Source organism: Schistocerca piceifrons, chromosome 8, assembly GCF_021461385.2.
Source record: "Schistocerca piceifrons isolate TAMUIC-IGC-003096 chromosome 8, iqSchPice1.1, whole genome shotgun sequence".
NCBI classification, from domain to species: domain Eukaryota; kingdom Metazoa; phylum Arthropoda; class Insecta; order Orthoptera; family Acrididae; genus Schistocerca; species Schistocerca piceifrons.
In genome coordinates, this window is record NC_060145.1 from 197,591,695 (window position 1) to 197,610,187 (window position 18,493).

The window sequence follows — 18,493 nt, forward strand, 5'->3', positions numbered from 1 at the left end:
TTATCAGTTTCAATACATTCTAGAAGAGTGTGTTTCCTCTGCTCTTTCGTTTACATTTAAGCACGCGGAGCCACAGCAAAGGGTGGCCAGGTACAGCTAAGTAAGGATGCAATTAATCTAGAGAAGTCCGCCATCAGTCTTTAAGGACACGGACGGTCTGCACAGAATTGATGCAAACAGTCCGTAGAACTTTCGTTTGATACCCTGAGGCTGGTGTGTCTGAAGCTTATACTCACATTCGCGCCTTGGGGAGGCTCTCGACTGAGGCGAACCTCTGCAGCGTCATCTGGGAGACGCCGATCGGCAACCAGCCGAAGAAATTGCCCACGAGGAAGCCGAACCAGCTGTGGCGGGCCGTGAGTTCGAACCCGAGGCTGCAACACACGGCGTGAACCACTTTCTTGCACGTCCAGGCTGTCAGATTAGTAGTACACTTTGGACATGTGAAGTTCTGCTGGCTGTATGACAGGATCATACTAAATAAAATAGCAGCAAACGCTTTGACTACTGTTGTTGGTAGCACACACCACGGAGACCAACATCATAAAGACTATTACTTCATTTTACTTCATGATATTGTGATATACCGTTGACGCCTACGCATGTACACCGTCACGGATTTGAGGTCGAATGGGGACCATAGCACTGAGAACGCGGGCCCCGTTCAGCAATATGTGTCCACGTATTTTAAACTTAGTATTTTACTTCAGTTTTTTAGAGTTTCGTACTTCAAACGGTGAAAACAGGATCCTTATAGAGTCACTTTATCGTTCATCTGTTTCTGGGCCTGTATACACTATGTGATCAAAAGGACACCCCCAAAAACATACGTTTTTCATCTTAGGTGCATTGTGCTGCCACCTAGTGCCAGGTACAAATCAGCGACCTCAGTAGTCGCGCGGCTCCCCCCCGTCGGTACCACAAATTTCCAATTTCCACACTCCTAAACATCCTTAGGTCCACTGTTTCCATTGTGATAGTGAAGTAGAAACGTGAAGGGACATGTACGGCACAAAAGCGTGTAGGCAGACATCATCTGTTGACTCTCAGAGACCGTCGACCGTTGAAGAGGGTCATAATGTGTAATAGACAGACATCTATCCAGACAATCGCACAGGAATTCCAAACTCCATCAGGATCCACTGAAAGTACTATGACAGTTCGGCGGGAGGTGAGAAAACTTAGATTTCATGTTCGAGTGGCTGCTCACAAGCCACACATAACCCCGCTAAATGCCAAAGGACGCCTCGCTTGATGTAAGGAGCGTAATCAATAGACGATTGAACAGTGGAAAACCGTTGTGTGGAGTGACGAATCACGATACACAATGTGTCATCCGATGCCAGGGTGTGGGTTTGGTGAATGCCAGGTGAACGTCATGTGCCAGCGTGTGTAGTGCCAACAGTAAAATTCGAAGGCGGTGGTGTTATGACGTGGTCGTGTTTCTCATGGAGGGGGCTTGCACCCCTTGTTATTTTGCATGGCACCATCACAGCACAGGCATACAGTAACGTTTTAAGCACCTTCTTGCTTCCCACTGTTGAAGAGCAATTCGGGGATGGTGACTGCAACTTTCAACGCGATCGAGCATCTGTTCATAATGCACGACTTGTGGCGGAGTGGTTACACGGCAATAACATCCATGTAATGGACTGGCCTGCACAGAGTCCTGACATGAGCCCTATAGAACACCTCTGGAATGTCTTAGAACGCCGACTTCGCGCCAGACCTCACCGACCTACATCGATACCTCTCCTCAGTGCAGCAACCCGTGAAGAATCGACTGCAAGAGTGGAAGCTGTCATCAAGGCTAACGGTGGGCCAGCACCATATTGAATTCCAGCATTACCGATGGAGGGCGCCACGAACCCAGGTGTCCAGATACTTTTGATCACATAGTGTATCTGTCCGGCTGTTAAAAATCCTTTTCTCAGAAGCGTGTAAACGTATCGAGTTCAAATTTATGTAAAAAAACTAATGTCTATGAGCTTCTAAATCAATTCAGCCAGAAGATACGGCCATTTATGTCTTTATTTTGATACTCGCAAACTCACTCACTAAAACCTGTAGAGTAGTTCCCGTTGTCCTAGAATCTTGACATTTAGCAAGAAGCAAGGTTTCAGAATTGAAGTAAAGGAAAAAAAATTCAGAGAAATTTTAATTTGAAATTGTATCTCGCAAAGAAAATATTTCTTTTGTCACTTGTTACCGCAGTCCAAACAAATAACATCAAAACATTCTCAAAAGTCTTAGAATTCCCGGAATCGATATCTTGTCAGTATCAATGACAAGCAAAAATTGTCGAAGATCCTCAATTCCGGGGCTGAATGAACTGTCACCTAAGTTTGCAAGGGACCCTCAGAGTGCGAATCATACTAAAACCTCGCCCACTTATATATATGTTCGTGTCTTCTAGCTGATGCGATGAGGACCGCCAGGAATTCTTCTCCTGTACCTACCTCTTCATCTGAGTAGCACTTGTACCGGACGTCCGCAGTTATTTGCTGAGAATATTCCATTCGCAGCCCTCCCCTACCGTCTTTACCCACTACAGGAACACGGACGTTATTCACTGGTGCTTCAATCCGTGTCCTATCATTCTGCCTCTTCTTCTTGTCATTGTTTACCTGTTATTCTTTCTTCAGCGATTGAGGGGAGTATCTTCAAGTTGCTTATCTTATCGGTCCTCCTAAGTTTCATCACTCTTCTGCAGCACAACATCTCAAACGCTTTGATTCTCTTCTTTTAGGGTTTTCCCACAGTACATAATTCAAACCACGCAAACGTACATTTCCAGAAAATTCTTCCTCAAATTAAGGCCTATGTTGACTAGCAGCAAGCTTCTCCCGCTCTTCCTGTGCTGGTTTGCTTTTCATGTTCTTCTTTCTTCGGTCATCATGAGTTATCTTGCTCCCAAGGCAGCAGAACTCCTGATCTTCGTTTACTTCATGAACACAAATTTTGATATTAAGCTTGTCACAACTCTCATTTCTGCGACTTATCTTCATCTTTCTTCGGTGGATTCTCAATCCGTATTCTGTACTCATAAAATACCTTATTCCATCAAACCGGCACAAGGAATTCTTCTTCACCTTCGCTGAGGATACCAATGTCATCAGTGAATGTTATCATTGATACGGTTTCACCTGCATTTTAATCCCACTGTTGAGCATTTCTTTTATTTCGTCACTGTTTCTTCGAGGTATAGACTGGACTTCAGCAGCGGGAGTCTGCTTACCTTCCTTGTACCCTTTTTAATTGGAACACATCATTCTTGATCTTCCGATACATGTTTATTCTTGTACATACTGCATGTTACCCGTATTTCTCTATACCTTACCCCAATTGTACTCAGGATTTACAACATCTTACACCATTTTACATTGTTGAATGATTTCCTGTTCCTATGAACAAGTCCTGATTTTTCTTCAGTATTGCTTCCATTATCAACCGATTGGTTAGAATTGTCTCTGTGGTGCCTTTACCTTTCCTAAAGACAAACTGATCGTCATTTAAGAAATCCTTTACTTTATTTTCCGTTCTTTTGTATGATATTCCAGTCAACAACTTAGATGCTTGGTCTTTTGAGCTGATTGTGCGGTATTCTCCCACTTATCTGCTCCCGCAATCTTCGGAATATGTAGATAATGTATTTTAGAATGTCTGAACACATGTCGCCAGTTCCATAAATTCTATACATCAACTCGTATAGTCGTTTCGGTGCCCTTTTACCCAACGATTTTAGACATTCCGCAGTAATGTTAGGTACCCCTTCTCCCTTATTTGATTTCAAGTCTTCGAGAGATCTTTTAAATTCTGACTCTAACGCTGTATCTCCAGTGTCATCGACATCGACTCCAATTTCTTCTTCTATCACTTCATCAGACAAGTCCACATTTTCACAGAGACCTTTAAGGTACTCTTCCGACCCATCCACTCTCACCTCTGCTTTTGAGAGTAGAATTCCTACTAGACTCGTAATGTTATTGTCCTTGCTTTTAATTTCAGCGAAGGTTCTTGTAACTTTTCAATGAGGTGAATCAGTCCCTCCGACGATCATTACTTTTTAGATTGTAGTCATATATTTTCCACAGCTATTTAGCCTTGGTTTCCCTACAATTCCTATTTATTTCATTCTCAAGTGGTTTACATTATTATATTGCTGTCTTTCCCTCAAATTTTCGTACGTCCTTCCTTCATCGATGAGTTGAGTGTTTCTGCTGATACTGCAGTTAGCTCCTTGTACCGATGTCTGTCCTACATCTATGATTGTCCTTCTAGTGACGTCCACTCCTCTTCAACTAAACTGCCAGCTGTAGCATTCATAGTGAAAACCAGTATTTCAGTATTCCGCTGTTGATTCTTCCGGATGACTCTCTTAAACTTCAGTCTAACCTTCAGCATTACAAAATTGCTATCTTCTCCTAGGTTCGCCTCACAGTTCAGTATTTGATTTCGTAATCTGTCTGATCAGCTGGAATCTTCAAATTCTTCGGACCTCTTCCACGTATAGCTCCTCCACTTGTGATTCTTGAACAGAGTATTCGCTATTATTAGTTGAAATTCATGGCGGAACTCAATTAGCCTTCGTTCTCTCTCATTACTACTACAAGTCCATAACCTCACCTAATATTTTCATCTCTTCCTTCCCCTGCAACTGTGCTCCAACCACACATGATCCACACATTTTCTCGTTCAGTATCCTCATATACTTTTTCTATCTCTTCATCTTCTGCCTGCGACGTCGGCAAGCATTCCTGAACTATTGATGTCGGCGTTGGTTTGCTTTTGAGACCTACTCTACCACTGAACTGTCCATAGTAAGCCACCATCGACCCTACCTTCCTATTCATACCAAATCCTTCTCGCATCATACTATTTTCTGCTGCTATTATTATTACCCTTTATTCATCTGACCAAAAATCACTCTTTTCTTTCCATTTTACTTCATTGAACCCCACTATATCCAGATTAAGCGTACGCAATTCGCTTTTCAGATTTTCCGGATTCTGTACCACAATAAAACTTGTGACATTTCTCACTCCGACTTTTAGAATTTTAACCTTTGGTTGTTTATTCTATCTTTTTCTCAGCAGCCCTCTCCCGGGGATCCGAATGGGGGACTAGTCCGAAAACTTTTTCGTACGGATAAGAGTTTATCTTAACACATTGTAGTTACATGCTACATGTCTTGTGGATACAAATCATATTATGTCTTTCCGCCTTTGAGGAGCAGCTTCTCAATCCAAGGGCAAAAGGCTGCACTGCAATTCTTTCCGTTTCTGCACGGTCTTTAACAAGGCCGATGGGAGAACGAGGGTAACTTCTTACGCTGGAAGTTTCCGGCCACTGTTGCAGATTAACCAGCGGCTGGGTTCTACTATGGGACCCAGGGCATTTTCATTACATGTCAAAGACCCTATATGTTTTTCGATCTGGTTCTTCGTTTTTTTTTCGTCACTAGTCCTGCGCTTGTGTTACTTCCTATCTTTCAGATTCTATTGATAAGAATTATGCTCGTTTTTCTTTTATTTTATTTGTACAGAGGGTACATAGTCGCCTGGCCGAATGCACTTAGCTGTCACGTCGGAAAAAGTTAATTCTGGTTAGGATTGTACGGGGATCTCGGTCTTGGCCATCTGTGTGATACAGTCCCGACATCTGCCTGTAGAAACCGAGGAAATCACTAGACCTCGGTCACGACTTCCGTAACGGGAATTTAACACAGGTCTTCCCGAATGCCAGGACGGAAATCTGCTGCTACCCTTCAGGCTCTGTAGACCCCTACACCAAGGGTGTTCCCATACAACATGTGAATGTGATACATAAAAGTATTTCAGTTTATTTGTTATATTTTGTGTAACTGGTGGTGAATAGCTTTACGCGAGGGCGACCAAAATTTTGAAATTTTCTTTACTGAAACCTCACTTACTATATGCTATTTAAATTTCAATTCCTGAATATTACTTTCCAATATCATTCCTAAGCGTGATAAAAATAATAATTGACAAAAGCTGGCACAGGGCCATGCCCCATAGTTGTTCCATATTTCCTATGCAATTACTATGGGTGGAATATTTCGGTGCTTAGCAGATGCAGAGCTTCTACAAAAGTGTGTGCATGGAAAAACTCAAAATCCTAATGTAAGCTACAACTGTCTGATAGGAAAACCATACTCCAAGGCATCATGTGTTTCCACAACTGTTGATGAAGCTGCAGCGTATGGTTCTTGTTTGGTTTTTATGTGTGCTAATCTTGGCAGACTACGGTCTCTGCAGAGGTTATGATTTGATCCAGGAACTTTCACACTGTTGTCATTGAAGGAAATAGATAACAGGAGCATTGATGCAGTTGACAGTATTTTTATTCAGTTTGAAAATCATGTTAACTTAAGAGGACACGCACATAAAATACTTCTTGAAGATAAAGACGAGAATGCATATAATGTGCACTAGTTAACCCAGATAAGTTAATGCCTAATACATACGCTATCAAAGCCCTTAACTTACATTTTGAGAACTTTATATACCTTATCCTCACAAACCACTGACATTATAATACTTCAATTTGGAAGTCAGTTAGTCAGTACTACTCGTATAGTGAAACATTCTGTGAAAGGAGTTTTCACTTACTACGATACGAGGGTCACTCCAAAAGAAATGCACACAATTTTTTTAAATCCATCTTTTGCTCTACACGTTTGAAAGTCTTATAGTGTGTAGATAAATCGTTTAGGAACAATATTTTCACTTCTCCACATAATTTCCATCCCTCTCAACTGCCTTCCGCCATCTTGGAACCAGCGCCCGTATACCCGCACGGTAAAATTCTGGACCAACCTGTTGGAGCCACTGTTTGGCAGCGTGAACAAGGGAGTCATCATCTTCAGACCTTGTTCCACGATGAGAGACTTTCAGTTTCCCAAATAGATGATAGTCACATGGAGCCTAGCCATGACTGTAAGGCTGCATACCGTTTTTGTTGTTTCCTTGTGAGCCACTGTCAACATCCTGGGAACCCACGTGGCACAAATCTTTTTTAACGCAAACACTTTCAGTATTCTGCAAACACTTCCTTCCTCTATCCCAACGTAGCGTGACAATTCGTTCACTGTGATGCGTCTGTCAGCAGTCATCAATTCGTTAACTCTTTGCACATTGTCAGGAGTGTGTGGAGTACGAGGCCTACCGCTGCGAGGACAATTCTCAATATTGCCGTGCCCGCTTTCATCACGCAACCTGCTTGCCCACCGACTAACTGTACTGCGATAGATAGCAGCATCTCCATACACCCTTTTCAACCTCTTGTGGATGTTTCCCACTGTCTCGTTTTCACAGCAAAAGAATTCTATGACAGCACGCTGCTTCTGACGAACGTCAAGTGTATCAGCCATCCTGAAGACATGCATGATGTGACGGCGCCACTCACGGGAACAGGTTGAACTAAGTTTGAAAACAAGCGGGAAGGATGTATCTACACATTGTAAAACTTTCACAGATGCAGAATGAAAACTGTATTTTTACAAAAATAGCGTGCATTTCTTTAGGAGTGACCCTCGTAGTAAGGCATTTGCGCAAGAGGAAAGCCCGAACATTTGAATTTTTGTTTTGCACAAATTTGGAGAGCTGTAAAGCTTAAGTATAAGGAAATATCAATATTCTGTTCCACAGATGTTTTCAATAATGATATATCGAAGTTTGTATAAAAATACTTTAATTTAGAACCAACAGATTTTTAGAAAGAGGAATATTTGTGCTCACCTTGTTGAAAAAAGATCACTCTACCACCAAGGAAGTCATTCTCTGATTTCTTAAAAGATGTCCTATCATCCTGTCCCTTCCTCTTGCCAGTGTTTTCCATGAACTCCTTTCAAAAAATGGCTCTGAGCACTATGGGACTTAACATCTATGGTCATCAGTCCGCTAGAACTTAGAACTACTTAAACCTAACTAACCTAAGGACAGCACGCAACACCCAGCCATCACGAGGCAGAGAAAATCCCTGACCCCGCCGGGAATCGAACCCGGGAACCCGGGCGTGGGAAGCGAGAACGCTACCGCACGACCACGAGATGCGGGCGAACTCCTTTCCTTTCTGAGTCTGCAAAAAAACATCCCCATTCATTAAGTCATAAGTCCATCTAATTTTCAACGTTCTTCTGTAGCATCACATCTTATATACTTCGATTCTATTCTGTTCCGGGTTCCCCACATCCCATGTTTCGCTACCATAGAATGCTGTACTCCAATCGTACATTCTCAGAAATTTCTTCCTCAAATTAAGGCTAATGTTTTATACCAGTAGACTTCCTTTGACGAGGAATGACTTTTTTGGCAGTGCTAGTCTGTTTTTTATCTTCTCCTTGCTCCGTACGTAATGAGTTATTTTGTTGCCGAGGTAACAGAATACCTTAACTTCATCTGCTTCGTGATCGTCAATCCTGATGTTAGGCTTCTCACCGTTCTCATTTCTGCGACTTCTTATTACTTTCGCCTTCCTTCGATTTACTCTCGTTCTATATTCGGCACTCATTCGACTGTTCATTCCATTCAATAGATAATGTAACTCTTTTTCACTTTCACCGAGGACAGCATGTCACCAGCGAATCTTATCGTTGATGTCCTTTCACCCTGAACTTTAATCCCAATATTGAACGGTTCTTTTATTTCCGTTATTGCTTGTTCCTGTATATTCGATATTTAACAGTACGGGTGAAAGAGTGTCTTACATAATTTTACTTCGATCGCTTCGTTCTTGGTCATCCAGCCATACTGTTTCTTCTTGGTTCTTGTACTTATTGTATAATTACTGTCTTTTTCTATAGCTTACCCCATTTTTCTCAGAACGTCGGACGTTATCTTACACAGTTTTACACTGTTGAAACTTACGCTAGGTCGTCAAATCCTATGAACGTGTCTTGACTTTTCTTTAGTCATATTCGATCAAGAAGCGCAAACTCATGACTGCCTCTCTGGAGCCAAACTGATTGTCTTCTAACAAACCCTCCCACTTACCTGAACTTGGTACCTTTGCAGTCATAATGATGATATTTTTCCGAAAGCTCTGATGGTACATAGCCAGTCTCATAGATTCTACAAGCCAACTTAAATAATAGTTTGGATTCCACTCTCCCAATGATTCTAGAAATTCTGCTGCAGTGTTATCCATCTGTTCTACCTTATTTGATCATAAGCGTTCCAAAGTTCCTTTAAATTCTGACTCTAACACTGGATCCCCCGTGTCTTCCACATCGACTAAAATGTCTTATTCTATCACGTCATCGGACAAGCCCTTCCCTTAATATAGGCCTTCGGTGTACTCTCGTCACCTGTCTGCTCTCTCACCTGCGATTGACAGTGTGCTCCGTATTACATTTTTAGTGATACCACCATTGCTTCTAATTTCACCGAAGTTTGATTTCTCTTTTCTGTATGCTGAGACATTCCTGCAGACGGTCATTTCTTTATCGGTTTCATCACATCTTTCTCGCAGTCATTTTACTTTAGCTGCGCCTGCACTTCCTATTTACTTCATTCCTGAGGGATTTACATTGCTGTGTGCCTGTCTCTGCCTGAACATATATGTAGTTCCTTCTTTCGTCGCTCAGTTGAAGTATTTCTTCTGTTATGCACGGTTTCTTTGTGAATACCTCCCGAGTACCTATGTTTCTCTAGCAAACTTCTACGATTGCCCTTTGTAGAGCTGTCCATCCCCTTCAAGCGAAATGCCTCTTCTCGTATTCCTTATCTCAGTATCCACATCCTTATCAAACTTCAAACAATTCTCTTAAACTTCAGTCTCCTCTTCATCATTATTAAATTGTGATCTGAGTCTATATCTGTTCCAGGGTATGCCTTACAATCCAATATCTGATTTCGGAACCGCTGTCTAGATGTAATTCATCTGGAATCAAATGCTTCAAATGGCTCTGAGCACTATGGGACTTAACATCTGAGGTCATCAGTGCCCTAGAACTTAGAACTTCTTAAACCTAACTAACCTAAGGACATCGCACACATCCATTCCCGAGGCAGGATTCGAACCTGTCACCGTAGTGGTCGCGCGGTTCCACACTGAAGCGCCTAGAATCGCTCGGCCACAACGGCCGGCCATCTGGAATCTTCCTGTGTCTCCAGTTTTTTCCAAGCATACGTCCTCCTGCTCTAATAAATGCTGAACAAAAAATTTGCTGCTACCATCTGAAATATACTGCAGAGCTCAATTAGCCTTCCTCCTCTCTAATTCCTACCACTAAGTCCATATTCTCCCTTTACCCTTTCTCCTATTCCTTCCCCAAAAGCAATGTTCCAATGCCTTATGGTTATTTCACTTCACCAGATCTTGCTTCTGAATTTTCTCATTTCCTGTCACCATTGAAATGTAGCTTGTATTGGAGTGGTATTTTACACAGAAAGAGCAGAAGTTCTAAGTTTTTCATAATACTACGTGAACTGCATTTTTATTGTTTGTAATGTAGTACCTTCCGGTTTATCCAGGTATACTTCGCTTGTATTTAAAAAAAAGACAATCGGAGCGCTTACTCTTAGCAAGCAAAGGATGAAATTATCACTGGCACTGAATTTCCCAATTTTAAGCAGACATTTATTCTCCGTATGTACTTCCTGGTTTTAAGTCTTTTGCATCATGTTCATTTTACCAGAGAGCGATTTGTATTATTTGTATAATCACCTGTTAATTTGACTGTGACGAAATGAAATCATTATCTGAGAAAATTTTTCGAACTGTCGTAGTCGACGAATATAGAAAAAAATAAATAAAACGAAGATTGGTCTGGATAAGAAAATTACGTAAACTGAAGCTCACTGTAAGGCAGCTTACAAACCATACAAATAATCACTGAAAGACTACGAATTTCTCCATTTTCTCAAAAAAGATGTCAAAGTACACCACATATGTGCAACGGCGATGACTTTCTTGCTGTCATTATGCAAGCTGACATCTGAATTTCAAATGGTATGTGGTGAGTGACCAAAAATTCTCTGAGATCAACAGAAAGTAAAAGTCATTGCCATCGATACCATAAACGATCCTTCAGGCATTCAGTAATGGTTCTACAAGAAAATGTAAATAATATGTATATGCACCGGTTATTAGCATTCTTTAACCATAGTATTGGCAATACATCCAGTTTACTGAAATAAGTAATCATAAAGGACAGTTTTGGTGCCACAGAAGTGGACGCTATGTCAATCCGCTTACTCAGGTAGCTCTATCCTGCCGCTGTCCACGTTCCGCTGCCAGACCGTGGCCAGTCCTCCGACGTCGATTGTGCCCTTGACGATCACCAGAATGACTGCCATGAACATTAGTACGCTCTGGATGACGTCCGTCCACACGACCGCCTTAAGGCCGCCCTGGAGTACAAAACAGACAATACACCAGAAGGTGTGAAGAAAAACAGTATGCACATTACCAGTGATAAATTGCGGACTCTTTTTTTCGGGGGGGGGGGGGGGTCTACTTGCACAAACAAATATTTTGATGATATAGGAGTATATTATACGAATTTAAACTATTGGAATTGGGAATTTGTGATAAGGGCTTATGGGACCAAACTGCTAAGGTCATCGGTCCCTAAGCTTACGCACTCCTTAATCTAACTTAAACTAACTTACGCTAAGGACAACACACACACCCATGCCCGATGGAGGACTCGAACCCTCCGACGCTGGGAGCCACGCGACCGTGAAAACACGTTCCAGACCGCGCGGCTACCCCTCGCGGCAATTCATATCATCTTACATCTAGGACGTCGTGAACAACTCTGTGACATAACATACTACTTAGTGGAAATTAACGGAAGTGTGGGAGTAAGTTTTCATGGCCTACCAGTTGTGCACAGGAAGTGCGGTTAGCGTGACTTCAGCGGCAGATGGTGGTGGCACGCAACACTACGCACTTGAAGGAACGGGAAACAGAAAGTGTCTGTGTCAGTCAGCTAGTAGTTATCGTGCAGTGGGGTTGTGTTCTTCATTACAACGTGGCCCCGAAACAACATTTGGATGACTTCAAGCGGGGAGAAAACACCGAGAAAATGGAAGAAGGGCGAACTGTGACGAGTGGTCTGTGGTATTGTTCACAGCACTGTTTCACGTGCGTGGGCATCATTCAATGCAATGAGCAATAGTGCCCAAAGGAGAGGAGGTGATCGACGACGGTCAGCAACAGTAGAACATGACCACAGCATAGTGCAACAGACAAGGAGATACCCACGTCAACCACATTTTTCAGGACTGTTAGGCCTGCAATCTGACACTCGACAGTGGTAACTTACGGCCATCCAATGGGGTGGTCTCCCTGACGAGGACCAGTGCGTTGTGCTCCGTTGAGACTTACACATTGACGACAACAATTGCGATTGGGTCAAGAGCGTAGAGAGTACTAAGGAGTGTGTCAGACCTCTCCATTATACAAAACAATATATCCAACGTAACCCTATTCTTTGCATTGTATAAGCACTCAGAGATCGATAGTAACAATCTGAGGGCGAAACATGGGAGCGAGAGTCTAAGCACTGTTGTGAGACGAAGTCTGCCTGATAGAGTGAAAGAGTAATGTCGGTCGAGAGCTCGGAGACAGAAGACGTGTCACGCTGCCCTCACGTCGGCGATGGCAGATCTTACCACACTCAAGGCCTGATTTCATTTATACAGCCACGAGAGATTTAGGTGGGTTAACTATTCTTGAAAGTGGAATTCGAGGTAAAATTGGCAAGCATAGCACAAAAGCAATTGCAGTGTTAGGCTCGTGATTGTTAGTCCGAGTTTGCAGTAATCCCATGCTTTACTTATCAGCGATTGAAACCTCCTTATCCTCCAAATAATAATAATTATTCTCCACAGCTAAATAATGAGTTGTGGTTAATAAATGTTAATGTAATTACGAAACGGAAATAATTTGTTAATCTGGAACTCAGCCATTATTGACAGGTATGTCATTCGTCATTGTCATTATTAATACTTGTTCATTATGATCCTGAAGTTTTAAATAGACTTAATTAATGAAATCCCTTCTCAAAACTTATTTAATAGTTAACTGGACCCATCAAACTCCTTTTTATTAAATGCATTCTTAGTAAAAGTAAGCTTTAGCCGCTGCTGCTGCATGCTGCTGCGCATTGCTGTAAACCATATGGAAAAACGCAGTCATCTAAAGAGGTGAGTGCAAACGTTAGGGTCAGAACAGAGACACTGACACACCACAACATGTCATGTACTCTAGTCCAGTAAATTCCGTTGCACAAGACTGTTTCTGTATCACTTGTAAGTTCTTATTCAAATACGCAGTAAGATAGCTTATCCAAATGTTAGTTTTAAGTTTTTCATGCTACGATCTGTTGAGGACTTAAATGACAGTGAAACTGACACTGATACTACATGCACACAGTGTTATGCAGGTTAAATTCCGTTTACTGGTAGCTCAGGTTCCTTATCGAGTCCAATTTCACAGACGAACATAGGCAATACTGGCTGTAGCTACGTTACGTATTTTTTGCATATACGTTACAGAGTGGATCAATAAGGTGTGTGGTGGCGTGCCTTTCTTGGATGAAAGCTGATTCAGCCTGTGTAGTGATTCTCCCTTGCACCCTCATATGGTGAAAGGTCGGAACACGTACTGCACCCAGAAACCTTGTCGAGCGAGCATGATATTCTTGACATGATATTATGATGTGGGAAGACATAATGGTGCACGGGTATACTGACCTCCAAATCTGTGAACACAATTCGTTCAACAGTCAACATTGTTGTGATACTGTTCTCTGTGCGTCTTTCCAGTGGTGCGTTGCTCCGTGACTTCATTTTAACAGACGACAATGCGCGACTGCATCGAACAGTGCAGGTCGAAAAGCACTTGGAACGAGAAGATATACAGCAAATGGACTGGTTTGCCTGTTATCCTTACTTAAATCCCATCAGGCATGTATGGGATGCGTTGCGTAGACAATTATAGATCGTCCACATGCTCCAATGACCATCCAGATGTTGTCAACCACGCTGGTAGAGGAATGAGGCATCTTGCTACAAGAACTCCGTGACAGCCTGGTGACCAGCATGGAAGGACGTTGCAGAGCATACATTGCTGTCCGTCATGGCCATACCACATATTAAGAACCATATCTAGCCTATTGTAATGTTCAAAAGACCATCACAAATCGGGGCGTCTTAAGTGTAATTATTTTCTTTGATTGAAAGTGGCATGTCTATTCTTCTCATTACATACGTCTACAGTTACCTGCTGTGTTATACTGTAGTAGTTCTTTCTATGTATGACACAAGTTTCAGCGAACTATGTTGCTTGGCAGTTACACTTTATGCGAAAGTTATTTTCCTCCTTAAGTTTTGCACGCCACTGTATATTTGCATATACGCAGACGGAAAAAAAATTCGCAGAACGAAGAAGCAGTTTTGCAAGAGAAACGAAACTTGGCAGATGTGTTTCAACATCTGAAAGATGACGTCTGTTCAAATTTAGTACCAGTCACATAGTAGTGGCCTTGGCAAACACCCACTAAGGGGGTGCAAATAATTTTTGCTTTAAACACGCTCTGTAACGGTTGTGAGCGCTAGTTACGTTTGATATTGCAAGTAGTGAGTTCATGTTGGTCAAGTATGCCTTTAATATGACGAAGACGTCATTATCAATAGCACACCGAAATTGAACGAGGTTGTGTAATAAGGGCTACGAGAAGCTGGATGTTCCTTCCGCGACACTACAGAAAGACTTGGCAGGAATGAAGCCACTGTACATGTTTGCTTACAGCGGCGGTCACGGGAAGGTGTGGGCGCAAGAATACCGGGATCCGGACGGCCAAGGGGCACTACGACAGGGAAGACCGTCGTGTTCGGTGTATCGCTGTCCTATTGCGCCTGCAGCAGCAATCTGAGCAGCGTTTGACACCATAGTGGCACAACGAACAGTCATCAACCGATTTCTTCAAGGACAGCTCCGAGCCAGATTCCCTGTAGCGTACATTCCACTGATCCCAAACCACCACAATTTGCGACTTCAGTAGTGTCAAACGAGAGCTCAATGAAGGACGAAGTAAAGGCTTGTTCTGTTTCCTTATGACAGACGGTTCTGCCTAGGTGCCAATGATGACCGTTTGTTGGTCAGAAGGAGGCCGGTAAGTGCCTGCCACAACCATCCTGCCTAGACACACTGGACGTACACCAGGAGTTATGGTCTGGGTTGCAATTTCGTATGATAGAAGGTCCACTCTCGTGGTTATCTCCCTCACACTGACTGCAAATTTATACGTCAGTCTGGTGATTCGACCTGCTTGATCGCCAGATCTGTCTCCAACAGAGCACGTATGGGAGAGATCATCGGACTACAACCCCAGTGTATAATCAGCATTAACCGTCAGTTCATCAGCTGACCAAGTACAGCAGGCATGGAACTCAATCCCACAAACTCAGCTGACATCCGGCACCTGTACGACACGGTACACGAACTTTTCCATGCCTGCATTGAACATTCTGGTGATGGCACTGCTTAATAGTGTACGAGCATATCACGCTTGCAATGGATTACCGCGCGCTTTCATTAACTTGCGATCTTGCAATGTCAATCATTTAAATATATTACGCAGTCAAATGTATGTCCAAAATTTCATTACTCTATATTACACTACGGGCCATTAAAATTGCTACACCAACAAGAATTGTAGATAATAAACGGGTATTCATTGGACAAATATATTATACTAGAACTGACATGTGATTACATTTTCACGCAATTTGGGTACATAGATCCTGAGATGTCTTCACATTTTTCCTGCAGCCATTTCGTCTTAGCTTCCCTGCACTTCCTATTTATTTCATTCCTCAGCAACTTGTATTTCTGTATTCCTGATTTTCCCGGAACATGTCTGTACTTCCTCCTTTCATCAATCAACTGAGGTATTTCTTCTGTTACCCATGGTTTCTTCGCCCGTACAGGCATAGATCTTGAGAAATCAGTACCCAGAACAACCACCTCTGGCCGTAATAACGGCCTTGATACGCCTGGGCATTGAGAGCTTTGATGGTGTGTACAGGTACAGCTGCCCATGCAGCTTCAACACGATACCACAGTTAATCAAGAGTAGTGACTGGCGTATTGTGACGAGCCAGTTGCTCGGCCACCATTGACCAGACGTTTTCAATTGGTGAGAGCCGCCAGTTGCTAAGCCACCACTGACCAGACGTTTTCAATTGGTGAGAGATGTGGAGAAATTGCTAGCCAGGGCAGCAGTCGAACATTTTCTGTAACCAGAAAGGCCCGTACAGGACCTGCAACATGCGGTCGTGCATTATCCTGCTGAAATGTAGGATTTCGCAGGGATCGAGTGAAGGATAGAGCCACGGGTCGTAACACATCTGGAATGTAACATCCACTGTCCAATGTGCCGTCAATGCGAACAAGAGGTGACCGAGACGTGTATCCCATGGCACCCCATACCATCACGCCGGGTGATACGCCAGTATGGCGATAAAGAATACACGCTTCCTTAATTTGCGATCACCGCGATGTCGCCAAACACGGATGCGATGATCACGATGCTGTAAACAGTCCATTCTGCTGCAAACGTCGTCGAACTGTTCGTACAGATGGTTGTTGTCTTGCAAACGTCCCCATCTGTTGACACAGGGATCGAGACGTGGCTGCACGATCCGTTACAGCCATGCGGATATGATGCCTGTCATCTCGACTGCTAGCGATACGAGGCCGTTGGGGTCCAGCACGGCGTTCCGTATTACCCTCCTGAACCCACAGATTCCATATTCTCATAACAGTTATTGGATCTCGACCAACGCGAGCAGCAATGTCGCGATACGATAAACCGTAATCACGATAGGCTACAATCCGACCTTTATCAAAGTCGGAAACGTGATGGTACGCATTTCTCCTCCTGACACGAGGCATCACAACAACGTTTCATCAGGCAACACCGGTCAACTGCTGTTTCTGTATGAGAAATCGGTTGTAAAGTTTCCTCATGTGAGCACGTTGTAGGTGTCGCCACCGGCGCCATCCTTGTGTGAATGCTCCGAAAAGCTAATCATTTGCATATCACAGCATCTTCTTTCTATCGGTTAAATTTCGCGTCTGTAGCACGTCATCTTCGTGGCGTAGCAATTTTAATGGCAAATAGTGTAAATATATTCGTATTGTGATTTTTGTTTCCGTCAGTGTATACACAGGTACACAGTCGATCGGGCACGACGTAACATCAACATTGTTTCTTGAACTGTTCAAGATGTCGAAACGAGGTCTTCGTAAATGATAGTAAGTAGGAGTAAACGCATTTTATGATATTTAGTTAATGCTCTCAGTTCTTGTATCAACTCAGGTATTGAAAAGTGTATAATTTTTGAAACGTTGCCTTCTTTAATGGCAAGAAACAATCTTGAGAAAGGCAGTACATTGCAAAAAGGCTAGATATGTTGGTGTTGAAACTTTTAACAAAAGTTTCTGAGAAATGTGGTAGAACTGAAAGGTAAAGCGGCAGGAATAGGGTATTGCCGTGTAAGCGGCGCCAAGTTTGTCAACCAGGCCTGGTTACGCCGTTATGCGTGGCAAGCGACTTGGCTTACGTTGCTAAAATGAAACTTATTTTTCTGGCCAGAGTGGCCGAGCGGTTCTAGGCGCTACAGTCTGGAACCGAGCGACCGCTACGGTCGCAGGTTCGAATCCTGCCTCGGGCATGGATGTGTGTGATGTCCTTAGGTTAGTTAGGTTTAAGTAGTTCTAAGTTCTAGGGGACTGTTGACCTCAGAGGTTAAGTCCCATAGTGCTCGGAGCCATTTGAACCATTTTTGAAACGTATTTCTTCTTTACCGTACGTCAAAGTACTTATAACTAAGGTCGGCTACTGTTGTTGTAAACAGAAATACGCGCAAACTTCCAGCGTATCAGAAGAAACAAGTAGGCAAGAGGAAGGATTGATCCAACGAGGCCTGGCGTGAGATCGCAATTTTGGGGTGCTTGAATCGTCGGAGCCGATTCCGCCCGTCTTGACCTTCAATTCAGGCACATTTCTCCGATGTTTTGGCGAAAATTTTCAACATTGACTTTGACAGGTATTATATCATTGTACTCGCGTTTTCGAGAGATTTCGAATGCAGTTAAGGAAATAATAATTGCTTCAGTATCCAGGTTGGTACAGCATTAGCAAGGTTTACAATAAAATTACGTGGCCCTCCGGATACTATCATTTATTGGAAACCTCTTTTCGATATCTTTAACCCTTCGCATAATGAAAGGTGTGATACGCCTTACGATACTCACTCAGGCATATTTCAAGACGCTTCGAGTGACTGGTTTAATCATTCGATCGTGGCGTACTTCCACGCAGTCAGATGACATGAGACTACCCTAACATGTCTTTCCCCTAGATTCCCATTACAACATATTGAATCTCCAGAGTGTGGCGCATGTGAGATAATTTTAACATTGTGCTATATTTTAACAAAGCACGGCTTGT

At 42.9% G+C, this 18,493-nt stretch overlaps 1 protein-coding gene across 1 annotated transcript in view; it reads right to left on the reverse strand.

Annotated features, from left to right (window-relative positions):
- The window catches only part of LOC124712176 (sodium-coupled monocarboxylate transporter 1-like), a 143,452-nt gene that overhangs the window by 70,758 nt on the left and 54,201 nt on the right, over window positions 1–18,493 (reverse strand). The window contains exons 7-8 of the mRNA XM_047242471.1: window positions 11,221–11,375; window positions 237–374 (exon numbers count right to left, since the gene is read on the reverse strand). Of these exons, the coding sequence (XP_047098427.1) occupies window positions 237–374; window positions 11,221–11,375 (293 nt within the window). The remainder of the gene's footprint in view (window positions 1–236; window positions 375–11,220; window positions 11,376–18,493) is intronic.